General features: G+C 44.0%; 2 protein-coding genes across 4 annotated transcripts; one reads left to right on the forward strand and one right to left on the reverse strand.

Annotated features, from left to right (window-relative positions):
• Positions 1-914: 914 nt before the first annotated feature.
• On the forward strand, positions 915-26,590 carry LOC124310943 (calpain-9-like). Of its 3 annotated transcripts, none has more exons than XM_046775127.1 (16): positions 915-1,025; positions 18,297-18,408; positions 20,270-20,513; positions 21,745-21,824; positions 22,099-22,200; positions 22,930-23,070; positions 23,145-23,223; positions 23,331-23,704; positions 23,778-23,950; positions 24,242-24,531; positions 25,182-25,339; positions 25,432-25,501; positions 25,584-25,913; positions 26,013-26,205; positions 26,355-26,410; positions 26,485-26,590. In XM_046775127.1, exons 1-16 carry the CDS (start codon positions 971-973, stop codon positions 26,509-26,511), a joined length of 2,484 nt encoding a protein of 827 aa, XP_046631083.1. In that variant the 5' UTR covers positions 915-970; the 3' UTR covers positions 26,512-26,590. The 3 variants fall into 3 exon arrangements, with proteins under 3 accessions (XP_046631083.1, XP_046631084.1, XP_046631085.1); XM_046775128.1 differs by lacking the exon at positions 915-1,025 and adding an exon at positions 5,718-6,486; XM_046775129.1 differs by lacking the exon at positions 915-1,025 and adding an exon at positions 15,458-16,129.
• On the reverse strand, positions 1,249-2,970 carry LOC124311245. The gene is made up of 4 exons (XM_046775653.1): positions 2,755-2,970; positions 2,510-2,652; positions 2,351-2,446; positions 1,249-2,283 (listed from the first exon to the last, which is right to left on the reverse strand). The coding sequence occupies exons 1-4, from the start codon at positions 2,884-2,886 to the stop codon at positions 1,497-1,499; spliced, it is 1,158 nt and encodes a 385-aa protein (XP_046631609.1). The 5' UTR covers positions 2,887-2,970; the 3' UTR covers positions 1,249-1,496.
• Positions 26,591-26,774: the final 184 nt, after the last annotated feature.

Below are 26,774 nucleotides of genomic sequence, written 5' to 3' on the forward strand. Positions count from 1 at the left end.
TTTTTTTCGTTTGTCCAATTAGTGAACCGAACGACCGAGGGCACTTGTTATTTTCTCTTTGAATACTTGATGATAATACCTGAGACATACTTGAAGGAGAACAGTCACGGCCCACGACGTCTCGAGGAATAGGGTGATCACGGCAGCTGCTCTGCGGCATAAATTATCAAGTCATTCACGGTCTTTCCACTTTGTAGCTAGCATACTAAACGATTTGAATTTATGCGGCGCAACGAAATAGGAGACGTTCATTTTCAACTTTCATTTTTTTCTTCTCTCTCTAGCTCTTTTGTAAGTGGCCAGATCGTAATCGATTTCAGATAGAAGGAAACGAGGGGAAATGGATAAATGATGGTGATTTGTCTTTATGCTTACATGGCGAATCCGCCCGCCAGCTGGTGAATGAAACAAAGGTCCACGCCGACGCCAACCAGGACTGTTAATATCATAACCGAAAAGAAACAAGTAATTATTATTACAATTAATGCTGGGCTTTTTTTTTGAAAAATCGATGCAACCCACAATGAAGTGAAACTACACTTGTGATGACTGTAACTCATACATCCCGTTAACGTCACCCGTCTTGCGTACTAGATTTTTAAGAAGCTTTCGTGTCTATTTTCAGAGCCGATGGGTTTTTGAAGAAAAAAGATCAGCCAAATGAGACACAACATGAAAGGAAAAAAGGCCCAAGTCTTTTGGCCACAAGCCCAATCCTAAGCTGATCACGTTCTTTCGTCTGTTGTAACCGTGTTTTTTCTTCCCTCCTTTTCCTTGGCGAAAAAAGAGAAAAGATGTGTGTGTGTGTGTGCACTGGATCATTCCGCATCCGCAACACGTTGAAAGATTTCCCATTTCGTAATGAAAAGACAAAAGAAGAAATGAGTAGCTAGCTAGCCAGTGTAAGCATTTACCGATTGAAGTGAACACACCCCATATCCTCGTTACGAGCTCCACGTTCTGCAGAAAGATGGTCCAGCATGAGGAACTTTCACTGCAATCCATGTTTAGTCACGACGAAAAAGGTGTTTTTTAATTATTTTTTCCCTTTTTTTCTCGCAAGTTTCCAACTGGGCAAAAATTCGGGTCACAGCGGGTTTACAAACGACTAGCAACGCGATCGACGTCCCTCGTCAAACTGCTGTGCACAGCGTCGCATCCGACCGTCGTATAATTAGCCCGTCTATGTGTGATCCACGACGGCCCCTTCTATTTCGGTTCTCGAAATGAATGTGTTTAGCCATGGACTGCAGATAGATTAGATTATATTCATCGTCACAATGTACAGAGTAGTAGTAGTTAGACACGTCGGCGCCCGACATGTTTGTCTGAGGGGATTTTAGCGTTGAATAATTGAACTATTCATTCAAAACAATTATTAAGGGAGGTAGGAGCCGGGCAAGGAACAGGTTGAACTTTTTTTGCTCTATCGCAATTTTTTCACGACTAGACAGTTTAAAAACCAGATATTTTCGAAGGTAATACAGAATGGTAATTCAAAAATTTGTGCGCAGTTTTGGTATTGAAATGGGGCGAACACACCTGGCGATAGGATCGAAAAGCGACAAGCTCGTTCCAACCAATTCGATACTATTTCCAGTACGGTAAGTGGATGGAGGAATGTTATACATTTGGCGGTGCTGCTGTCCAAGTTTTGATTGCGACGCTATGCTCCGATTTGGCTGCACGGCACTGGTGGGCTTCCTGCCAACAACGTTCTCGCTTCCATTCATTTTGCCATTGGCCGATTTGAGATTCGTCACAAGCGCGGCAGGATTCGTTTTGGGCTTGACTTTGCTTCTGAGCGGATGAGAATTTTTGGCTTCGGCCAGTGGAGGCAAAATGGTGATGGTCTCTGTAACGCTATCCGTGAACTTGGGAAGGGCAGACGGCTGCAATTTTATCCTTTTCAGTTGAGTGTAGTTCTTGCTGGGCGATATGCTCTTGTGGCTAAAGGCTGGAACGTCGCCAGCTGTTACACTCATGCTTTTTTGGATGGAAAGGCGGGCTGTTTCATCTAGAATTTTCATGTAATCGGCGTTTTTGGACGGGCTCCGCGGACGATAGTAGGAACGCTCGTTGGCGTTGCCGGATCTCGCACCCGTTCGCAGACCGATGACTGGCAGAGGTGGTGATTTGAGCGGATGAGCACTTCTAATCCTGATTGGTTGCACTTCTTTTTTGGTAGGGTAGGCACTCCTGACTCTCGGTGTCTGAAAATGGCTGTAGCCCATAGATGTGCTGCTCATCCCATACTTGTTGTTTGATGGCAAATTGACAAAACTGTTTTTTTCAGACAAAAAGAGGATTAGAATCAAACATTCTCACTTTCTCATTTTCTTTCGCATACCTGTGCCCTTGTATTTCCAATTCTTTCTTGATGGGGTTCATCCTCCACTGCTCTTCGTTGACTTGTCTCTGAGATTCCTTCAACAGACCGTGGAACCTTTTTCACAAATTTTCAAGTTGAAGTCAGGGGTTGAATTGAAACTTTTGATCTCATTGTTACTTGAAATGATTGACTAGCTGCATCCACTGTTCGGCTTCAGACTGGTTGAAACATCTTTCACTAGGTGGATCGCCTGTGTGAAGAAAGTCTTCCAGATTGTCAAGATAGTGCTGCACTTTCATGGTGGCATAATTTTCTACTTCCTGTGAAAACAAAAAAGAGTCTAAAATAAGTTACCCGTCAAGTCGTTAGGGAGAGACACAAAATAGCGGTGCTCTGTTGTTCTGAGACCCAAGCAAACTCACGTCATCGGCCCAAGAAAGACTGCTAGCCGAGTTCAGGTTACTGTTGGAATACATGTCTCTAACTGACATGCTCGAAGCAACCGATTCGTTGAGAGAATCTAGATCCAGTCCCAGGCCCCCCATTCCAATCATTTTTTAAGTGACGTAAATGTCAATAAAGATTTGTTTAAGTTTTCTTTGAAACGTCACATTTGTCTATTGTCTCTACTACAAAAAAAAGAGCCCCCCCACACTCAACACACACACACACCGTTGCCAGGTGAACAACCGATGTAAACAGACGTCCCGTAGAGTGACAGATCGTAGACTGTTTGTTGGTGATCCTGATGCGCAACTCTTACGCACGACCTATTCCCTTTTCGTTAAACCAAAAAATTACCGAGCAGAACCACAGTAAAGTATCTGAGACAAAATGAAAATGAAAAAGAAAAAACAAAATCGGGGAAAACAAATTTCCGATTCTCGTTTCCCACTGTGGCGACGTTTTCACATGGCCCTGCCGATTCAGTTCACTCTCCGATGCGTATTGCGTACACCTATAGGCAAAGTAAAAAAGAAACAATGGCGCGATATAGAGGAAGGGAGGGAGCCGGGCTAATAAATCTTTCCGCTCGACTGCCGGCAGACCAAATTCACCCGGCGCCTTAACCATGTGACGCGCGACACGGAGCGAAAACTGAACTTGTTGTTGTTGTTGTATCATTACGTCGCCATCGTCGTGATTCGACCGTAATCGATAAAATGGAAAGTCACTGCTGTGAGAAACAGTTGTCCCGAAACGCGAGATTCTATATAGCCAGACCGTGATTGCACGCACTTTTCGGTTGCTGTTTGGGCTGTTCGATTGCGTTTCGATATTGATGATTGTAATAATGGCGCAGGCGTGGGAGACGAAGGGCGACGCGGGAGTCACGATGTGTGACAAGGAATGATTTCGGCAGATCCCGCAGCCCGACGGTTGCCTCACTGGAAACGGGTTGGTCGTGATTTTCTGACCTTAATCGTAATCATGGAAATCAACAACAAACTGATGGAACTCGCTGATGGATGATTATCATTCGGGCGCATCGCTTAATTTTGTTTCAAAGTCGCCCATTTCGCCTGCTGCTCTGTTTACCCCATTTTGGCGTTTTCAATCCCGTCCCAGGGAATCTCGCTCCTACTCGTTTGACGGGATAACATCACGCCGCGAATTAAATATTATCAGCGGGAAATCGAATAATAGTTTTTATTTGTTTCTCCGAATTCATTTGGCCCGTTTTTTTTCTCTCTCTCTCTCTTAAACGGGTCGGATCCGTTTGCGGTTCGTGACTGTGATTTATACCGACAAGGAAAAGAAATAAAAGAACCGGACGACTTTGCCAAGCAAAAAGACTCGAATGAGATAAGCTAGTCTTGTAACGAAGAAGAAGAAGAAGAAGAAGAAGAAGAAGGAAGAAAAACAATGGGTTATACATTACTCTTCTTTTAAGGTGGGCGAGATACAGCAGTAAGATAGTAGTTAAGAACAGTTGGACTAGATTACACAATTGGCGCGTATATATACATGTTTTCTTGTTTCTTTTTTTCCGCTCTCTCGCGCGTCCCTGCTGGCCCTGGCCACTAACGGAACCTGTCCGATCGCCTTGTATTTCTTTCTCGTTTGTCCGGCCTGCCTAGTCCACCTGGCCCATTCCAATGGCGGACCTCACCTCTTGTAGTGTTTCCCGTTTATTTCATCGGTATCGCTACACATCCTGCTGGTAGAGGGGTAGCGTCAACGGGATTTCATGCATGAAAAGACAAGAAATTAAAAGAAGAATAAAAAGTCTTGGAAAAAACAACAAAAACAATCGATACTTGATCACTTGAAATGTTGACGTTAAAAAAGGAAATTACCATAAAATATCGAGATAAGTAAATGAACAGGGGGAGAAACCAACTGTTCTTTTGTTTTGTGTGGTTGGGAAAAATCTCTTAACCTGTACACCGAACCAACACGACGACTGGCTGTGTAGTAGTAGCAGCTCCCATACAATGTGCAGTCGTGTATAGGTAATCAGAAGCGGGGAAGCTAACCCCGAAAGGCACTCTCACACATAAGGCCAACGATTTAATAATCATAATGCTTGGCTGGTGATGGCATTTTGGGATGTTTGGATATAGCTGCTTCTTATTTGAATTGTGCTGTTGTTTTTCTTGTTTGATTTTCTTGTGGTTGGCTTCCCCCGACCAGTTGTCGATAGGAGACAATCAGAGGTCGTTCGGTCAGTTTTGAGGAGAGACCCGTGTCGGGAGAATAGGTTTTCGAGTCATGGCCCCCTTTTTCGCTGGAATGCGATGGGCCGTACATGGAGATTGAATATGATGACCGTAGATGGGAGGGCGCATCAGACGTGAAGCCAAACACGAAGGATGATGGCCATCAACGTCCATCCGTTTTGCCTTTCATCTCTCTCCTCTCCTTTTGGCTCCTCTCTGGTTGCCCCGTAGAAATAATCTTTACGGCCATCGGAACGCCGGACGGACGGCTAATAAATCACTGGTAGTGGTGGTGGGGCATTTCTCTGCACTCGTCGTCGTCGTTTTCTCCTTCGTGACGTCGACGACGTCGGCAGCGTCGGTTATTGTTTCCCTCTCTTTCCATCATCATTTTCTGTATGTGGGAGGAGAGATTTTCCCACAGTTGGCAATTGATCACGCTCCGACTGCCGACCGAAAAGGCCAATAGTCTTTTTTTTTTTCTTTCTTATTTTTTTCCCTTTCGTTTTCTTTGGCGTTGAATTGACGCGGAACCGACCAAGGATTTCGCTCCTCTGTTCCACAACTGCTGATTGTCTCTCTCTCTACATAGCGCTATCGGCGCTTTTTCTTGTCCAACAATAAGAAAACGGGAGCAACAAGAGAACTGACCAGTTGGTCGGTTAGTTAGGTTCGTTATATTTTTTGGGGTTTGTCGTTATAGTAGTAGTGTCCGGCAGGTTGCAACGGGCCAGTCGTCAGTTGGTTACCATCCACCTTGAGAGTAACAAGCAACAAGAACTTGTATTATTTTATTTTATTCTTTTTCCGAAATAAAATTCCTCCACCAACAGTTTAGAAGCAGTGCAGTCGCGCACCTGTTCTTCTTCTTCTTCTTCTTTTTTTTCGTTCAAACATTTTGTATTAACGAACGGTCGGGACTTTGTGTGTTTGTTTTCGTGCGTCGGCCGGTGGTGGTGGTCGGTTACATACCCATCGGGAGGCCCAAACTTAAAAAAAAAAAACTCTGTGCGCTCGTCTCGCTCGAGTGTAAATTTGGTGTGTTTATTTTTGTTTTTAACTTTCGACCCGGTCGACTATGTGAGTGCCGTTCTCCTTTTGGGTGGCAAATCATCGCAAGGAGAATTGAGTTTTGTTTTGTTGTGGAGGGGCTGGCGTAACTTCTTCTCTCGATATTTATTGCCGTGTGTCTGTCTTGTCTGTCTGCCGGTTTGGGTGTGCGTTCGTTCAGTCTCTTGAGCCGACGACGATCAGCCGCCCGCGGCCACACACGCCATCCTACCTCTCCATCAACTGCTGCTGCTGCTGCTGCCGCTGCAAAAAGGGCAACTTCTGATAGATAAATCTCTTTTTCTCGATTTTTTGTTTTGGGCTTTTTCTGAGCTTCGTCCGTTCGTGACCCGTTGTGGCCGTTAGTACAAGTATAAGAGAGATATAGGATGTTGTATAAAAATTCGACCGAGCCGGCCGTCCATCCAACACCACCAGCAGGTAAAAGCAATTCTTTTCTTTTTTTTTCAAACTTCTTTTTTTACCTCGGCAAATGTACCGTACACTTATGACTCTCTGGCCGTGCAAAGAGTTCCATAAATAATTTTATTGACGAGACGTGATGAAACAACAAACAAACAAACGAATACAAAATAATAAAAAAACAAAACAAAAAACACACTCAGTTGAGTGACGGAAAGGGAGAAAGAATGGAAGAGGGTCACGTTACACACACACGCGGGATACATGGAATTTATTTTCCCGAACTCGAGGAAAGAGAAAAAAAAAATCCTTTTTTTAAACACAAAAATTCAAATTGAATTTACGCGCTTCCTTGCCGATCCGGAATTCCTCGGCATCAAACCGACAGGTTTTTAAAATATTTTCGAGTCAAATATGACAGCGCGAAATATTCTTGTCGTCCATTCCGCGTGAATTTTTTTCTTATCTTTTCTTGATCTCAACGCTGGTGGTGGTGGTGGTGGTGGTTTGACACGGTATGAAAAGCAGACGGGCGACTCTTTTTTCCGTTTTCCCTGTTGCTCTATTGCTGCGGTGCTGAAGCGAAACGTTGATGGGCAACGTTCTGCTGAGGTGCCGGTATCAGTTTTCACGGCTTATTAGTATTTCACATTCCCCTGGCCGAGCATTCAATATACACCTCTGTATACGACTTGTACATATGATTAACTCCACGCCTGAATATATCTTTTGGAATTTTACTTTCGTATTATCTTGAAATATTTCAAAGGGAATCGAATCGGAAACATTGGCTCGCCAAAGTCACAAAGATAACACGCTCAACAGGTTGTCATCAGATAGACACGGAGAAGTGTAGTTGTAGACTTTGTGCTATGCCATTAAAGTTTTTTTTTATGTACCAGCACCAGGCTATTAGCGACAGGGACCGCCCATCTCTCTCTTTTCTCCAGCAAAAGAAAAGGAAAAAGCCTTTCAAGATTCTGTGTGTGTGTGTACAGATGTTGTTTTTGGTCGGCTATTTTGTGTTTCATCCCTTTCCCACTTTCTTGTTAAGTAGTTGCAGTTGAGTCATTTTTATTGTCTTTTCTCTGGGATCGGCTAAGTAGAGGAATAACAAAACAAAAAACAAATGAGAAAGACAATGGCCTAACGACACACAACCGGCTGATGGATTTTTGTGGACTCGGTGTACAACACACATCACGTCCCTATATTACAACAACCATATACTTTTGGGTTGCCGTTGTTGATAATATAATATTATATATATGTGTATACTCCTTCCGTGAGAACATTGTCCGATGTTTTTTATATTTTCACCGAAAATTTCACATGCAATCCTTCAAAAAAGGGAAAGAAAAAAAACAAATCTCTTTTCTTTCTTCTTCCGTCTCTGTCGCGGTTCTCAGTTTTTTTTCACGCGACTCTGCCATGCGCGTACCCATCAACTCCGGTCGTGTCACCTGTCCGAAAATAAGAAAGAAATGAAACAACAGTAACTTTCCCTCCCATCCACCCCCGTCAGGCGGGAAATGAGATACCACCAAAGAAAAAAAAAAAAAAAAAAAAACAATCCTGACGGTGTCTGTCATTAAATTGCCAAGTCCTCCCGTGTGTGTGTTTTTTTCTTTGGTATGGATCGTTTGGTTTTATTTCTTTTCTTCTTCTTCCCGTCAAACGAAAAAAGAAAAAAAAAAGGAAATGACGCGCTACCGGTAGACTTGAATGTCTATTTTTATTCGTACATTACGTGAATGCACGTAATGTAATGTTATGATTATGTTTGCTTGTTTATTCCTTTTTGTTTTTCTGTGGATGGGGGGGGGGAAAGTCGTCGACCGAGTGGAACGTTGTTCCGTCTCGACACACTTTGCGGGAGGGAATAAAAAGGTCGAAAGGTACTATACACACTAACATAACTGGAACTGCATCGTCTATGCACGCGCATTGCATATCTAACTATATTTGATGTTTTTTTGTTTCTCGTTTTCTTTTCTTTTCTTCTTCAATTTGGACTTGACGTCACGGCGGGGGGTTTGTTTGTTTGTTTGTTTGGCTTTTTTTTTTTAATGACATGGCACACATTTCCTGCTCCACTGGCGGAGAAAGAGAAACGAGAAAAAACCTCCCGAACCTGTCGAACGTGTTGTTGTTGTTTGTCAATAATTGCCGGGCGGCGACGAGATCCTATCTCGCCCACTTTGCTAACGAATCGCACTAAAAACTGGTAAATGAAATGAAGTCGTCGAGCTTGAAAAAAAAACAAAAACAAAAACAAAAAAAATTGTAACAGAAAATTAAAGAACAGCTAGCACAGCCAGAGAGGTGGATGGCATTTCCTTTTTGGATTCTCCCCCGATGGTTCCGTTGCTGCTGGCCAACCAAACTATACGGACGTGATTTAGAATTTGACGGACGGATGGGTGGGTGGACAGACGGGTATATGTTTGACGCCTTCTGTTCCTATGTGGCCTCGGTTCGGCGTCCTTGTCTGACCGCCAAACCGCTCACGAACAGTAGCCAATACAAGAAAAAAAAAGTCGCAAAGCCAAGTAAACAAAATCATAAATCAAAAACTGAAATCTCATCGGTCGAATGTTTTCCCATCAGTCCGGTTTTTTCTTTTTTGTTTATCAGTTCCGCAAAGTTAAAAAAGAAGAAGAAGAAGAAAATTAAGACTCGTATCGTTCCATCTGGAATGTGGTGGGTTTTTTTTTTGTGTTTCATATAAAATGATGCGGATAATCGTAACACTATTCTTTCTGTTGCTATTCCCCTTTTTCTCTTCTTCTTCCTGTTTCTTTTTTCTTTTCTCCAATCTGGTATTATTTTTTGGTTAGTCTCTGTTAGAATTTTATCGCCAATTTTATCGGTTTGCAGTCACGACAAGGATGGCCGTCCGCGGTCAATCCGCGCTGGTCGTCATTATACGAGGCTCGTTGACCGGCGACGACAGCCATTTGAACACTCGTTCCAGGGTCGTAAACTGCTCTCAAATCCGCCCGTCGAGTTGATAATAGAAATAGACAAAGGCACACGCTTGCACTTAGGCCATGATATTGGACAATAAAGACGGGAATATTTAGAGATAGATCCCTTTTAAAAAACAAAACAAAAAACCAACAAAATAATTTCCAGAAGAAAATGGAGGGGGGGGGGGAACCACAAGAAAATAATTTTCGCCCCATTTCCTGCCTCGCCCCCATCCAGCGCTGGCTGGCTGTGCGCACGTTCCTCCATCTTTTTGTCTTTTGGTTACACACACCGGCCCCACAATAAACGACTCCATTAAATCGGCCCTATTTCTCCCGGACAGCGGCCGCGGCGACGATAGAATAAAAGTTTCAGAATTTGTTTTTCTTCGGGGTCCCCTCTACCAACTGTTGTAAGGTAAAATAAAACTATCGCTATGTGCAATCAGACAACAAAAGTCAATGACTGGAACTCTGGCCCTTCTTGGCGCCTGTTGCTCGTAATTTTTTTTTCCTTTTTTTCTTACCATTTTCTGTGTGTCGTTTTCAACGAAACAAAATAATTCGTTGGTTTTTGTAGAACGAACGGGCACAGCGTGATATCCGACCGTCGCACGCGCTGCTACCTGCCCCCTTTTTCTTACCTGTTTTATCTGTGATCCCCGGCGCAAAACAATAACAATAAGCAATCAGACGAAACCAATCAACGCTGTTGGCTGAGTTTCGAGTTGAACGGAGCAATTGTCGTCGTCGAGGGCAACGCACTGTCACAAAGCAATTGAGTCAATGGGCCATCATCATCGATCAAATCAATTGAAAAATACAGAAAAGAAGACTTTTTTTTCGAGTCATCACTATTACCTGGTGGCTAATGACTCATAATCGAGGTGGAAATGGATAGACTCACTCATTAAAGGTCATCACCCCGCACAAGAGAGAGAGAGAAAGAAGCTACAAGAGTTTGAACGAATGTAGTCGAATGATTGAGCGTTTAAAGATCGTTGCGTGACGAGTATAGACACACTGTCTGCTGCTGCTGCCTGTCGTGGTGTAGACAATGACCAGAAAGAAAGAAAAAAACCTTGTGTGTTGTGTACATGTCGGCAGGGAAGAAGAGGTCAGACAAGCGCAGGAGCACAAAGTCAAACAACACTCGGTACGGTCGGGTGCTGCTGGTTGTTCACGTTTTCATTCTACCAAGCTCGACATTGTGTCTGGTGCGGGGAGCAGCGGATGGAAGACATTTCGGAATAAGTTCAAAAAGGTTAGAGGCCAAAACTCGACAAGCCCCAACGTCTCTCGGAAAGGGAAAATATTCTCGTTGCTCATGTTGTACCTCAGCTTGTATTTATCCCGCGTGTCCCTTTTATTTTTCCCCCCGTCGTATATAATTATACACGGGTCTCTCTCTCTCTCCATTCAGAATTTTTTTAGAAAAGATGGAAAGTCGGAGCAGAGACGATTGAGTTGAAAATGGCTGTCAAACTGTTGGAAATCCTCTCGTGTAAGGAAATAAGGAGCTCATCGATCCGTGGGACGTTGGGCTTCTTCTTTCCACCATATTAAAAAACGTGAATTCAAGCGTGAGCCAGCAGAAAAAAACGATGTGTCCAACTGTCCGTGTGTGTGTGTGTGTGTTATTATTTGGAAATGAAAAAGAGAATCGGGACGATGTTCAAAGCTTCTTTTTTTCTGGCTGGTGGGGAAACGAGGGCTTGGCCTTATATGGTTAACAGATAGATCTTTCACCGGCTCTATAGTATAAGGTAGTTTGTACAGGTATATTATGTATAACTCTTTTTTTCTTTTTTCTGATATTCTATTCCCCATCGGGAAATCGCCGCCGCCGCCACCGGACCGTTTCGCCGTGCGCGCCAAACCTTTTTTTTTTTTATCCCGATATTTCTTAAAAAGTATCTACCTGCATTCCGCTGACGTCACTCTGACATTGGGCCCCCTCTGCTGCTGGAGATGAGAAGAAAATGGGTTAATTAGATTCCGAAAACCTTGCGGTGGGATTCGCTCAAAACGTTTCCAGTTGTAGAGGGGAGAAGACGTGAGACGGGCATAGCCAAAACACATGAATTGTTGTTTTATAGGTTTTCTGCAGCTGCGCTAGAAAGCCCATCAGAGGCAGGTTTTGTGTGTGTGTGTGTGTGTGTGTGCCGGTGTGCCCCCTTCTTCGCCTTTTTTCTTTCTCTCTTCTCTCTCACTTTGGGCACAAGCTCATTTTCATTGTCGACGTGGGCTCTTTATTTTGGTTTCGACGAGAGAGAAATTTTTCTGCGCACCGTCCGATTTTGGACGTCAATAATGACGAGCCGAGCTCACACATGAGAGAAATAACTATACTTGGTTATTCGGAACTTTCTCCCGTTTTTTTTGTTTTATTTTTTATTTTATTTATTTATTTATCACATGGTCGGAATTGTTATTTTCAGCCTCTTCTTCTTCTTATACTCGTACCACGCGCCTCCAATCATCAACCGTCAAACCCCCCCGAAAAAAAGATTTCCTTTCGGGATTGAATGCACGGCCGCACCACCTCCCGACTCGAGTTGCTCCATCTCTCTCCCGCGTCTCCTCCGAAGATGATCAATCAAATGGAAATTTGATATGAAAAAAAAAAGACGAGAGAGTGAAGCTGGAAAACAAAAACAAAAGACAAAATTCGTTCAACACCAAAAGATCTCGAGATCAACAGAATTTTTTCTTTAACCAAACAACAACAACCCAAAAAAAAAAAAAGTGAAAACTTTTTATTTTTTTCTGCTCCAGCATCCCCGAAAAATAAAATAAAAAAATAAAACACGCAGCCGCGAGTCCCGCGTGCGTGGCACGAGGTGTTTTTCGCTCCGTCCCGGATGATGAATCCACTGTTAAAATAAATACAAGGAAGAAGAAAATCTCGACGGGTTGGAAGAAAGTAGTCTATGCCATCGAATACTCGACAAAATCATCCATCATATGCACACACACGGACGCTGTATAGGAACATGGCGAAAGGGAGGGAATTCCATCCAATGAAAAAATTTGTTTTTCTTTTGGGAAGAAGGTCCGTGATCTGTTTTTTCATAGGTCACGCCGAACGTCAGCTGCCACCGACTAAATGGCCGAGGGGTGCGGCCCATCAGAAATGGAACGACTTTTACTTTTTTTTTTTTAGTTTTTTTAGTTTTTGATGATGACACTTGAGAGAGTTTTTGGTGTGAGTCACCAATTGGTCAGCCGTTTTGATCTGGCGAGAAGAACAAAAGTACACGGGAGAGAAAAAAGTAAAAATGCTTTGCGCTAATCACGAAATGGTAGGCAAAAGAATAATTGACGAGCGAAATTCGTGGTACTACCACACCACGACCATCTATCCTGTGCACGTGAAACATTCTTGTCCAGTCACGCTCTCTGCTTCTCTCGGCCATTTTTCTGCTCAATCACCCAGCAGCATTGTTCTCTCTCTCTCTTTCTCTATTTCATTCTCCATTTTGATATTTTTGTATTCCTTTTTAAAATTATTCTTCTCTTTTTGTGCGTTCGTGTGATTCCATCGTCTTTTTGTTGGCATGGCTTATAGCCAGCCTCGACACACACACACACACACACCAGTTTGGTAAATGCCTTTCATTCATTCCCATATCGTCAACGGGAGAGGAGAAGAATAATCAAATCTCACACAAGAGCGACTCTTTTCATGATATCGAATCGGTTGGAACGAGCGGCCGAGGCAGAGAACGACACACGAATGTCGTGAGAGATGAGCCGCAGAATCTCATTTGATTGTCTCGTGTGCAACTTTGTTGTTGCGCAGGGATTCGCATTCCCTGCGGTCGAAATACAGTCGATCATATTATCTTTATAGTAGTTGAACGAACTTTTTAGTGATGTAACAAATGCTTAGATTGATAGAAGGGAAAAGAGACCTTGTTCATTTTTATTTTATTTTTCCCCACAGATGATAGGAATGTTGAGGGATAACGATATTTCAAGTGATGGGAAATCAGAAATAATTGAGACCGCAGGTCTTCCCCCCCTCCGTTCTCTTTGAGGCGCTTGTCAAAAGGAAACTGGTTGAACCACATCCGCGTCGGTACACACTCTGCTGTGGTTCGTCCGGGCGGCGGAATTGTAGCGGATGAGATGAGCCTATAGCTGTGTGAATGACGTGGGAGCTTCAGCTCAGAGGTCCTTCTCCTCTTTCTTCTTCTTGTTGCTGTTGTTGTTGTTTTGCTGTCGGTTGTGACTTTCCCGTTTGGGTTGCGTCTGCTGCAATTGGAGATCGTCCCGCTATCGTCCAATTACACGACGCCATCCACCAGCGTCATTCGGCGTCGTCGCCGATTCCGTTATTCCTTCGCCATTAAAACATTTTTTAAAAATATTTTGCGCACTGAATTGTGTTGCTGCTGCTGCTATTACTCGACTGTGTGAGCTAATCACGGCGGGGTGGCGACTACACCAAAAAAAGATGGCTCGGAGAATTTTCCATTTAATTGCTAGTCGGGTTTTAGTTTAAGAGATGCGACGACGAACGACTTTGTTGTTGCTCCTCTTCGCCCCGTTTTATTTTTCGTTCCCTACACACCGGCGGGTGGCGCAGGTGATGATGATGATGACAGGGGAGAGCCAACATTCACACTGTGAGCCTCGTTAGTCATTTACACCGACGCCGCCGTGTATTAGACACATTTAATTAGTTGAAGAAAAGCAGTAAAAACCAATTACGGTTCATCTTTTCTTTTTTCTCGGGACTTGACCCTTTCTTCACACCTCCTACTACCCCCTTTGGATTCATTTTTGGGACGCACCTGAAACAGAAATCGAAAGTTGGACAGGTGCCTGCTCTCAGTCGGATGATTTTTAAAAATTTCCCGTTTGACATTTATTAACATTCTGCTGGGGTCTTCAGCATTCTTTTCGGCCGTGTGCGAGCTTCTTTTAATTTATTTCCAGCGTTTGATGGACACAACAACAACCGGGAGCACTGGAGGGGTTGTTGAGCAGAAGGAGCAGCAAAAACAACAACAGTAATATCCGACGCCCTGCGGGAAAATGTTGAGTCTCGACAACAACCAGCAACAAATTTGTTCTTTTTTTCTCTCTCTCGTTGTTGTTGTTGTTGCTGCTGCTGTACACTTTCCATTGGCCTCTTCCCGTGCATCTTACGTTGGCATTCTCGAGGAATGTCTTGGTTAAAAGAAGATTTCAGAATAGAAAGAAGATGAAAGAATGGACAACATTCGTCGCGTTTCTTTTGTTCGCTTTAAAAAGATGAAAAATGACGTCGACACTCTTTTCTTTTCTTGATCCAGTCCGACGACGTTTCATTTTGTTGTGTTCACTAGACTCGTTCACTGACCATCGCCGTAGAGTACAACGCGGCGGAACAAGTTGCGCACGCGGATTTTTTAAAAATCAAAATCTAGCGTGAATTTCTGACGTCACGTCGGGAGAAATTTTAAAAAAGCGCGTCGATGGGCAACCGGTCATGAAATGTCAGGTGAGAAGATGGATCCGGTGTGAGCTTTAGAGGGTTTGAACGCACTTTGTGTCTTGTGCCATTTTATCCGTCGAATACGGACGCGCTTGCTGCTGCTGCTGCTGGTCAAGATGGGCCCCGGCTATCGTCTTTCCTCTCAAACCCCCCCGCAAATCCCAAGTAAGGATCTTGCGTCATAAAGAAAGGAACGTCGAATAATCTGCCGAGATAGTCTATGCTAATTGTTTAGTGCCTAGAGTCTCCCATTGACGAGTTTTGCTGGCTCTCGATCGTGCCCATGCCAAAGAGCTGCAAGAAGAAGAAGAGGCCCAGAGGGGCTTACAGTACACTACACACACACTCTACACAAACACACACACACACCAGAGAAAAGAGCATCTTTATAGTCGTTTTCTCAACTCTTCTTCTGACTATTTTTTTAAAAAAAGAAAAAAATAGACGTATAGCTGAACCCGCCGGGAGTGGTGAGCCCAACAGGTCTCTCTCTCTCTCTCTCACTTTTCTACACGAGTCAGAGGTTCGCTTTGACTGGCTGGGCACACAGTCGTTGTCGGTTCGTCGACGTGAGTTGGTGTTGTGTTGTGTGTCTCTCGGGCTGCTCGTAACTTAACCTCACACAAAACCTTTGAACCATTCCTCCCCCTACAGAGAATTCTCTTCGACTGTTATTTTGGTTGTGGATATAATCATCGTCATCATCATCACGAATCATCCGCATCCGAGAGAGAGAGAGAGTGAAAAATCGTGAGAGTGAAGGGGTTATCCTCATATCCAACTGTCAAGGCCTCTCCCCTGCATTTGAGTTGGTTCCTTCCATTTCTCTGTGTTTGTTTGTGTGTGCGTTGTGAATTGGGCGAAAGAGATTATTACGTTGGCTCGTTACGAAGAGTTGCTCGATAGACCAGAGTATAGTCGCAGCGAAGGTTTTTTATTTTGGGGGGTTGTTTGAGTTTGGTTTTGACCTAGTGCCACATCACGAAACGGAGAGGATGAACTTCTCTCCGATGCGGCCGACATCGTCATCATGAGATCTGCTGACAGTCTCTTCATCATCATCTTACCCTTGTCGTCCACCACCAGTCATTCGCCACGTCCTCCTCCTCTTTCGGCTGACGCCTCCACCTTCTCCTTGTCCTTAACCTACTCCTCATCATCAGATCTGCCATGCCGCACAGGTGGAGATCGGCCGCCATCGGTAAATCATTTTCCCCCTTTTTTGTTTTGTTTTAAGACACCACACACCACTCGTCGTGTGGTGGTCGAAAAACTCATTTGCCGTTCAACATTTTTGGCCACGATCGTGCCAATAAAATAACCAAAACTCCATCGGAGATCCAGTCAGGGCGTCGGCCCATTTTTGAATTGTCTCTAGCTGGATGTTATCCATCTCTTCGGTGTTTGAGTTATTTGGCGGCCCTAATGATAATGGGGAGCCGTTGGTAACAAGATCATCATCATCGTAATGAGGAGAGAGTAGGAAGACCCTAACAATAGAACAAAAGAAAATTTGTTTCTTTTTCTTTTTCTTTTTTTAGCTTTTATTTTTGGGTGGGATCCGTATAGGAAAAGAGAAGAAGAAAACGAAGGGATAATTTACAAACGATCAATCGCGCCAATGTCGTCGATTTCTCTTCTCTCTCTCCGGTACGGCGCCCCAACTTTCCATTGTGCACACACACACACACGTAAGACGTGAATATTTTAGCCAAGCTTATTTTAACGGGAATTAATGGAAATGATTTGTACCGCCGCCGTCTTGCCTTTAGTCGGGAAAAAATAATAAATAAATAAATACAAGTCAAAAGCGGACCATGTTGATGCACTTGACCCCCCAGCGCTCAACCCAAGGTGCAGCCCTAGTCCGAGGAAAAGACAAGAAAAATAAATTTTATACACGACTATGTATCAGGCGGAGAGTTGTCTCAGCTTGAGTATTGTCTGCTTGTTTTATTTCGTTCCATTTTCTTTTGCCGTTCGCGTGTCATTTGAGGTCTTTTCTTGTCGTTTGTTTTCATTGTTCGAGCTGAAGAATGAGGAGGAAATGAAAGGGGGAATAAGAATGAAACTGGCGCTCGCCTTCAAATATTTATTCATTCTCTTCTTTCTCGCGACTGATTCACTTTTGATCTCCAACTTCGGGAAACGGTCAAAGGGCGCTCGTTCCCAACTACTCCTGCTATTCTTTTTTTTTCTTTTGGCAACCGACAAAACTTTCACTCGCAGCGTCATTTCACATCTCGTCCATCTTCTTCACGTAATATTCTCCTCGCTCGGATGAAAGACGGAGGGGAAATGTATTACTTTTTGTGCTTCTTGAAAGGCTTTATTTCTTCGCTTCCGGGACTTTAAGGTAACATGATAGAGGATGACACTAGTCTCTGGCTGGATGGTGCTGTGCGAAGAGTCAAGTTTTTGGTGTGTGTATGTGTCCTTCGACTTCTTCTCTCACGCAAAAGTTTTTGAGTGGAAAATCTTCTCTCTCTTTTTAAAAGGGAGGTGTGTGCTTTATGGATGGCAAAAGCTCTCTCTCTCTTATTCTTATTCCAACACTCCGCCGTGGTTTATATAAGAAATAAAATGCTGGTGTCTGTAGTTTTTTGGGATGACGTGTTCGGCGTGGCGTGACTAGATCCTCCCGGCGGCGGCTCCCCCCCCCCCCCCCACTTTTTCTTCATCCCAACACTTTAGCTCATTCCGGTTTTGGAAATATGATTTTTTTTTAATAAAAAAGGAAAGGGGGGTTTTCCTTTTTGTAAAAAAAAGAGTTGTCAACAATTTCCCGCGAAATAAGAAGATGTGGTTCGTTCGTGAGAAACGTCAAAATTACGTGAATTGTTTGGTTTTTTTTTTAAATCTGGGCGAGTATAGAGAAGATGGCCATCTCGAAATTATCAGACGACACGTTTTTACATTGAGTGGCCCTTGGTTGATTCAGGGAACGGGTAGGAAGATTCTGGGCTGGATGGCGCATTCCTCCCGCGATCTTTTTCTCACCGAGTCATTCCCCGTTCTTTTCTCTCTCTTTTGTATTTCTTGCCAGCTACGAGTTTTCTATTTTTCTTTTTTAATGGTACGGTATATATACCCACATTTCGGTTGTCCTTCCAATATTTGGTGGGGCTTCAAATTGTGCCAAGACACGCGCCTTTTTTGTTGACTTGACAAGCTCCCGACGACCAGTCGAATCAAGAAGTTAACACTCTGGTGCCAAGTGATTGGCATCGGCAAAGGGGGGAACGGTGTCGAGTCATCTTCCTTATACACGTTTTATCCCTATTCTTCTTCTTGTGGCCGTAATATTATTGTTGGTGGTCTCAAATAAGAATTTTTTTGTTTTTTCCCTTATTTTTCCCAATGTGTAGCAGATGGAGCGGTTCATCGACAGCAGCACCAGCCAGCACCTCCGCCGCCACCGCAGTGGGCAAACAACGGATGGCCGCCTCCGCGTGAAGACAAACAGTCGACGTTATCCCGGTGAGTCTCCCCCCCATTTTGAAACATTTTCAAAAAACTGACGAGTGAGAGAAAGAAGAAGGTTCGTTAACAGGGTGACCTTTTCGGATGACCCTACCCAACAACAATCCCACCATATGTTCCATCATTGGGAAGAATAAATTCTTCTTCTTCTTTAATGTCCTTATTATTCCTTCCTTCCTATTTGATTCTTCACATTCTCCCGTGTTTCGGCGTGAATGTTAAGAAATAAACAATAGTCTTGTAATTGGCGGTGTGTGTGTTGAGATGGTGAGGAACTTTTTATGTGGTAGGGCGGCGGTGTGTATGTCTGTGGGTGTCGTTCACTTCACATTTTTTTCCCGGCCGGAGAAAAATTCCCCCAGTCCAGCGACTTGTGTTTTATTGTTGCCGTTCGTCGGACTTTCACCTCCAATTTCTCGCTAAAACATTTAACGCCGCAATCATTTTTGACAACAATTTTGATGCGGGCGGATTCGACAGGGTTCCGTCATTGGCCAGGCCCAGGTGCCAGCATTTTGAACATTTGGCAGACGAAGGGAAAACACCTGGGCCCCTCTTGATCCTTGACGAGGAAAAAAGGAAAAAGAAAGTCGTTTATCCCGATGCATTTAATAGATGACAACACAATCGATCGATACGTTCAACAAATTACCAACAGGTTTGAGCTGAGAGACTCAACAGTAGTGATAGTATAGCTCCTTGTTCCTTCTCTTCCACCTGCTTGCCTTTTCCCAATCACGTTGATCCTGCGTGAAGTTTGAGCCGCCACTGCTGCGCTTCATCCGAGTTGGCTTTTTTAATCATCTGATTTCGAATGACCCTACCGCAGGGCTGTTGCATTCACCCAAAAAAGATTTTCTTTCTTTTATTTTTCCTTATCTATTTCTCCCAGACTCTTATACGTGTGTGTGTACCGTTGTTGTTGATTGGAACATGCTGCAATCAACCGTTCGTGATGCGCCGGGAGCGACCGTTAAGAGTCGGAATACTTTTTGGGGGAAAAAAAGAAAAAAGAATTTAAACCTTTTTTTTTAAAATAAAGAAAAGGAAATAGAGGTTTAAAAAAATGAGAAGTGTGATAAATGCACGCGCATACGTCTAGCCCGTCGACTTGCATACCACACCATAACTGGTTGTGGGTCCCGCAATGCACCGTTTTGCGGAGCTAGACGCCTGCATGCCGGTAGTTTTTGAGATGCAGCAGCTAATATAATAACAATAATAAAATGGAAATGGACATTTCTTTTTTTTTCAACGGGGGTTTCTCTTATTCTCGGGGAATAAATTCTTACACTCGAAAAGGTGGACGGACTTTGCGTGTTTTTATTTTTGCTATTCATTATATTCTTGTAAGTTAAAAAGAGAGAGAAAAAAAAGCAGAGTATTTTTTTTTTACAACGTACACACGTCCAGTACATAAACATCCCTTGGTCAAAGAAAAACAAAAAAGTTGTATGTAGTAAACTTCGTGTGCGAGCGGTAAGAACATGGCCCATTCATTCTGTTGTACACCTGTGGGGCGCACAACCTGGAAAAAAGAAAAAAACAAACATTCCTTTCCAGATTGAAATAATCGTTAAAAAAATAAAAAATAACATCCGAAAAGATTAATGAAATTTCGAATTGACCTTCTCTTCAGCATCCATTGGTACCAAGGTTTCCACAGTCTCAACCCGGTTGTTAGCACGCCAAACGTCAGGCTAAATTGTTGATTGCTTTGACTTTGATGGTCATTCATCTCTTCCCCCTTTTGAAAGAAATAACAACAACATACCTTTAGAGTAACGACGACAACAACAAAAAAGAGGCTGAAATAATTGTTGAATGGCTTTCCCTTTTTTTTTTTAAAAAAAAAAAGGTACTGGACGAATGAAAAGACGACCAAGGACCAAGGACGAGGAGGTCTGGCCAGCGGCGGAGCGGGTGGTACGAGCGTTGGAGGCGCCCGGCACCTACCGTCCAACTACCACCAGCTGAAACGGGTCTGCCGTGACAGGGGATTGCTCTTCGACGATCCCGACTTCCCCACCACGGCCCGATCGCTCTACACCAACAAGAAGCCGGCCAACTTGGGAGGACCCATCACTTGGCTCAGACCACACGTAACACATTTTGAGATTTTTTTTGATTCGAAATAGAAAATGTACATTTAGATAAATTATTTCTTTTTTCCCGAAAATAAGGAGTAGAAGGGGAAATCAGTTTGAGATTAATAATAGAAAGAAGAATAAGAAGAAAAAGTCTGAATGATGGATGAGATAAGAGCTCTCTCTACACGAGAGATAACCGAGGACGCAACATTTTTCTTTGGGGGTCAGTCAGTCAACCAAATCGAATTCCCGTGTTAAGTCAATTTCTATTCTAACCCATCATCCTAGCTGGAAGAAAAAAACATTTAAAAGGAAATAATAAGATAAGTTGCATCCATCCCGATAATAATAAAAAAAAAAAAAAAAAAAAAAAAAATGGGTGTGGTAAAACGTGTACCACGGTAGAAGCTTTTATTATTTTTCTTCGTGAACTTTTTCGGGGCCGCGCGGTGCAGTTTGGTAGAATATCCCGCACCCGCGGGCTTTTTTTTAAAAAAAAAGAGAATAAAAATAGTTTTAAAAAATTTTCTTTCTTTTCAAAATCTCCCGGTTTAAAAAATAAAATTGTTGGGATGGGAGGCGAGTGGGAGTGGCATATTTTTATTCTTCTCCTTACTACGTGTGTGTTCGTGACGACCCGGCAAATAAAAAAAACTAAAAAAATTGGGGGAAACAACGTTCCGTTACGTTGAAGTGAACTAATGAGCAAAGAGAGAGAGAGAACGGCAGCGGAATTAAGGCTATTTCAATTATTTCATCAGCTGGGCTTGAGCTGGGTCGTGATAACTGCCGGTCTATCCTTTCCATCGCATAACTTGATCGTTCCATCTTTTTTCTTTTGTTCTAAATGGCCTCGGAGAAATTGGGGGGGGGGGGGGAAGATATCACTAGTGCATCTCACGTCAGATAGACATGGGAAATCTTTGGACTTATGAAATGGCAATTATATTTCAAATCGCAGTTGTTTCTCTGTGGCACTACAACTTTGGCGCAAAAATGCCGAGCCGTGCGACTCTTGTTACACCGTTCCGGTCTCCACCTAATTGGAAACCGTGACCGTGACCGTATGTGTGTTTCTATGTGTACCGCTGCTTCATTCGGCGGGAGGCAATTCACGAATTCAAATCTCCCCGCCGCACCGACTTGACTTTTTTTGTTTTTTCTCGTTGATGATGAGATTATTGAACTTTTTTAAAATTCATTTTGTCTCATTTTCATTTTTGTTGAAATTTTTTTTTTGAAGGATATTTGCCAGCGGCCGACGTTCATTGCCAACGGAGCGTCGCGGTTCGACGTCGAGCAAGGCGAATTGGGCGACCCTTGGTATTCAAACTCCCAACTAGTACTTAGCTGTGTAGAAATGAAGTGCCGACCTTTATTTGGCGGACATTTCCGCTTTGACTCACACCCATTCATTTCCCCGACGATTAACACGATTGTCGTTCACCCCCCCCCCCCCCCTCTCGACTGCCAAATGATTAGCGAATGTACATGGGAAGGCAGAAACATGATGCTGCTGCTGCTGCCACTCTTATATATCTAATCATCTTCTCTTTTTGTGTGTGTGTATGTGTTTTGCCTGGCGAAATAACAACAGGTTACTGGCTGCCATTTCGTCCCTGACACTAACGCCGCGCTTCCTCGATCGAGTCGTCCCGCCCGACCAGACCTTCGACCTCCACTACTGCGGTCTCTTCAGGTCCCGAGCGATTTCTTATTTTTCTTATTTTCTTTTTCTTGCATAATCTTCCATATCATTCCCCCCGTTTCTTTTTATTCTCTTCTTTTTATGATTGAAAAGATAAATACCAGATAGATGTACACTTATAGTGGCATATAAAAGGTATCGAGGTTTACGATTACGAGTCTATATGCATAATGAGATGCGCTAGTTGGGCTCAGATAATCGCCGACCCGTGGCTGATGCAGCGCTACACTAGATCCCCCCCCCCAGTCCCTTTTGAACTTGAGAGTCATCCGCAATGTCCCGAAAAAGGGCCAACATTTTTCTCATTTTTCTTGTTGTTGTTTTTTATTAGGCAACTCCCAAAACGGAAACGTTTGTTGAATTTTTCTTTCACTGATTGGCCGGCCCAGGGTCGGGAAATAAAAAAAAAAAAGGGCCAGTCTACGTATGCCATTGATGACGAACGAGCCGCGCGGCTTTTTCTTTTTCAAATTCACTTTTTTTAACTGCCCACTGAATGCGTCCATTAAAAGAAAAATAAGAAATAACGAAGAAAAAAGGTAGATGCCAATGGTTATCGGGTTTCAAGCGGATGATTATGACGTTGAAATCGATGAAACGAATCTTTTAATGGACTCTCGAATAAATAACGACGACCAGTCCGTCGGAGCTTGTCGAAATCTTTAATTACGAGATAATAACCTTTTCTCTCTCCCATGAAATATAATCAAATGAATGCAGGTTCCGATTCTGGCACTTTGGCGACTGGGTCGAAGTGGTCATCGACGACAAGCTGCCCACAGTGCGCGGCAAACTAGTCTACCTGCATTCGTCGGATCCGCAAGAGTTTTGGGCCGCCCTACTGGAGAAAGCTTACGCCAAGTATGTGTTAACAATTGATTGCTTTCGGGATTGACGGCATAAATACTCACGTCTCGGATATTCTTCATTTTTAGACTTTACGGGACGTACGAAAACTTGCACGCCGGATTCACGACCAAAGCCTTACAAGACCTGACCGGCGGCATTGTCCAGGTAATAAAAAAACAACAACAACCTGGGAATGTTAGAAAAATTGCGTGTATCGACCATGTTTGGATTGGGTTGACTGACTTTCTTTAAAAATTCGTGTCGACCGTCAGAGTTTTTGCCTGTCGCAGCAGGACAAGTTCCTGACGTACCAGGTGTTGAACAGCGCCGTCCCGCGCTCGACGCTCCTCATCGCCAGCATCAGCTTTGGCGAGAAGGAGGCCTCGTCGTCGGGCGGCGCCAAGCAGCAGCCGCGGGCTCTGCGTCTACGCAACGGTCTCATGTCGCAGACGGCCTACAGCGTGACGGGACTGGCCCGCGTCAGGAGCAGCAACCGCGGCGAAGTGCCGCTCGTCCGACTCAGGAACCCTTGGGGTCGTGGAGAGTGGAGCGGACCCTGGTCGGAGCGCTCCTGGGAGTGGGATTCGCTCTCGGAACGCGACAAGGAGCTCCTGTCGGTCCGCGTCCGCAACGAGGGAGAATTCTGGTACGCCTCCAATCGGGGGGAAAAATATAAAATTGTCATGTTTTGGATTGATGGATTGTTTTGATTGCCACAGGATGTCTTTCGAGGACTTTTCCAAGCAATTTACACATTTGGACTTGGTTCACATCGGTCCGGATGATTGGATGAACGAGCCAGCGCTGCACTCTAAGAAACCTTGGCGAGCCGTTTTGGCTCGACGAAGATGGCGAGCCGGATACAACGCCGGAGGAGGCCCACATCACTTGGGTATGTCATATTGGTGGAAGGGGGATTCTATGATTATATACAGCCGACGGATGGCTGGTGAAGGAGCCGCTAGTTTGGGACTTTATAGGATCTAATACCAGAAAAAAAAAGAGTTGCAGAGAGTTACAGCACGCCTTCTTCTTTTACTTTTTAGATACGTCGTTTCTATATTTTCGATCGGGAAAGATATTACTTATCGCATATTGCCATCCGCCTGATTTTTCTGATTTTTCTCTTCTTGTTGTTGTTGTTGTTGCATTGCCTTTTACGACGTTTGATGAAATTCGACAGAGACGACGGCCATGAACCCGCAGTTCTTCGTCCAGATCCCCAGGACGGCGGCCACCAGCTCCAAGTGCCACGTCGTCGTGTCGGTGACGCAGCACTACGAGACCCGTGACGGACTTCTCCTTCTCGGGAAACAAAAGAAAAACAGCGCCGGCGGATGCGCTAGTGGCGGTGGCGGCGGCGGCTCGGGCTCCGGCTCGACTCTCAACCGCTCGATGCACGCCATCGGTTTCGCCGTCTACGAAGTGCCACCCAACGTCAACCGGCTCACCGCTCACTTTGTCACCGAGCACGTAATAATCATTTGCATTCCACATTCGTAGCTATTACTCACATCACACACTACTGAGCGTCAGGTATCTGACAAGTTGCTCCCGCTATAAGTCACCGTTGAATCGACGTGAATACGCGGTGCGGTCGGCATGCAAATGAGCCGCTCACGCCATGTTTGGTCAACGACGGCGACAACAACAATGGGACCCATTTCGGTGACTGTTTTCTGGGGGTCTCGATATGGGTGGGTCTGGGTGTTTTCCTTTTATTCTCGTTTGAAATTCCGTGTCACTCCCGCCGGACGAGATGTTCACATTCTAGTCAACTTGTCATTGCGTCCCTAAAGAAGTTGAACCCATTTATTTTTCTGCCCCCTGGTTGTTGTTGTTGTTGTTGTTTGGTTAGATTGATTTACTTGTTCGACTTGATAACAGGACGTTATTTCCTATTTGGAATTGTGGTTTACGACTCTATTTTTTTCGGTGGAAATGGCTAACTGTAGTTTTTGTGTTTCGCGGTGAAACCGGTCCGTCTGGTTTGTCTTGGCCAAGTGCACGTGTTTGTCCGAGTCATTGACTTTTATATACTTTTGTTTGTTTATTTATTTATTTGGTTTTCTGGTTGTTTTTTTCTGTTTATTTGGTTACTCCGACTTCCTTCTTGAACCCAGAAACCGCTGGATGTAACCAATCACTCAGTGGCCAGGGAAGTGGTGACGTTCTTCACGCTGCCGCCGGGAGACTACGTGGTCGTCCCGCAAACCGGCATCGCCCACTGCGAGGGCAAATTCCTCTTGCGCATCTTTACCGACGAGCACAGCAACATTTGGTAAATTTTTAACTTAATCATGTTTAATTTTTACATTTTAAAATTTAAAATGTGGCCATTTTTTTAATTCAATTTTGTTTTTTTGGTTTTAGGGAAGTCAACGAAGACAACATGATATTCAGGAACGTCGCTGCCGAAGGATTTGAAGATGGTTTCAAACACGTACGAATTGGAATTGGATTTCATTACGGAGTAAACTTATTTTTAAATATTTTCGCCGTGAATTTTTTTTTGTATTTTGTAGCCGGAAGTTCGAAGTAATTTCAGCAAATTGGCCATCAAATACCCGACGGAGATTGACGCCGGCATTCTGATGAAAATCCTGAAAAATTACAATTGTTTTCGAACGACGGCCAACAGCGCCGATCTCGCCCGACCCGTCAGCGTCAACAGCAACGTCAGTCCGTCTGGATGCTGCGCCAACGTCCCCTGTTTCAATTCACTCATGGGCTCGGAGAAGCCGCCCAGTCTGGAGCTCTGCAAAAGTCTCATCATGCTCAGGGATTTCAACATTAGTGGCAAGATTAATCTGATTGACGTCCCCGCCCTCTTGCACACCCTACACTTTTGGCGGGTACGTAACAACATTTGAAACCAAATCTTAAGCGCTAGTCTGACTGGAATCATTTTCTCTCCCATCATCGGCTGAATTGTTTGTTTTATTTTTTTCCAGGTGGCCTTTGGCAAGTACGACCGAGCCCACGGTGGCAAGACGAGTAGTTACAATTTGAGACCCATCCTGTGGGAATCTGGATTGACCGTCAGTAACAAAGTGCTCGAATGTTTGGTCTTGCGCTTCGCCAAAAACCGAGTTCTCACAGCCGAAGCTTTCGTCATGGCACTCGTCCGCCTTCATTTGGCCCACGGTAATTAGTGGCAATTTGATTTATTTTTCCCGTCCGGACTTTGGGTACAGCGATGCCCTTTAGCTTTTAAAAAAGTTGAATATGCTCCATTTAGATTTGCTATTTTTATCGAGACATAAATTAATTCTTCCGTTAAATACCTCCCGCAGAGCGATATCTCAGCATTGACTCGAAAATGAAAGGCAGTCCCCTGTCGTTGGAAGAGGTAATGACAAAAAATTGCTGTTACGTTCCAGGGGACCGACAATAATTTAAATTATTTTCGTCCTTGACTCGCAGATGATTTTGATGACAATTTACTCCTGAATTCACTACTCCGGAACCGTCGATTACTAGACGAAACCAAGGAAGCCTGAGGACATAAAATTGTTAAAAAGAGCAAAAAGGAAACACAAGTGGGGGACAAAAAAAGTTTCGTAAAATACCAGTCAATTTGCCCGCTCTTAGAAATGTATACAGTAAATTCATTTTGATCGACGACGTTCTTTTTTATTTCTTAAATCGACGGCGACAACGACGCCTCACCTTGTCACCGGATGTTTGCGGTGAAAATGGTAAAGAAGAATTTA

This window comes from Daphnia pulicaria, chromosome 8, assembly GCF_021234035.1.
Source record: "Daphnia pulicaria isolate SC F1-1A chromosome 8, SC_F0-13Bv2, whole genome shotgun sequence".
NCBI lineage: Eukaryota > Metazoa > Arthropoda > Branchiopoda > Diplostraca > Daphniidae > Daphnia > Daphnia pulicaria.

Bases quoted from the DNA above. Each gene is read 5' to 3' on its own strand.
- LOC124310943 (XM_046775127.1), top strand. From the start codon at position 971: ATGGTCCAGCATGAGGAACTTTCACTGCAATCCATGTTTAGTCACGAC. The intron at 23,705-23,777 runs GTACGCCTCCAA...TGATTGCCACAG, and splicing joins CGCAACGAGGGAGAATTCTG to GATGTCTTTCGAGGACTTTT. The intron at 24,532-25,181 runs GTAATAATCATT...TCTTGAACCCAG, and splicing joins CTCACTTTGTCACCGAGCAC to AAACCGCTGGATGTAACCAA.
- LOC124311245 (XM_046775653.1), bottom strand. From the start codon at position 2,886: ATGATTGGAATGGGGGGCCTGGGACTGGATCTAGATTCTCTCAACGAA. The intron at 2,447-2,509 runs GTAACAATGAGA...TTTGTGAAAAAG, and splicing joins CAGCTAGTCAATCATTTCAA to GTTCCACGGTCTGTTGAAGG. The intron at 2,284-2,350 runs GTATGCGAAAGA...TGAAAAAAACAG, and splicing joins TTGGAAATACAAGGGCACAG to TTTTGTCAATTTGCCATCAA.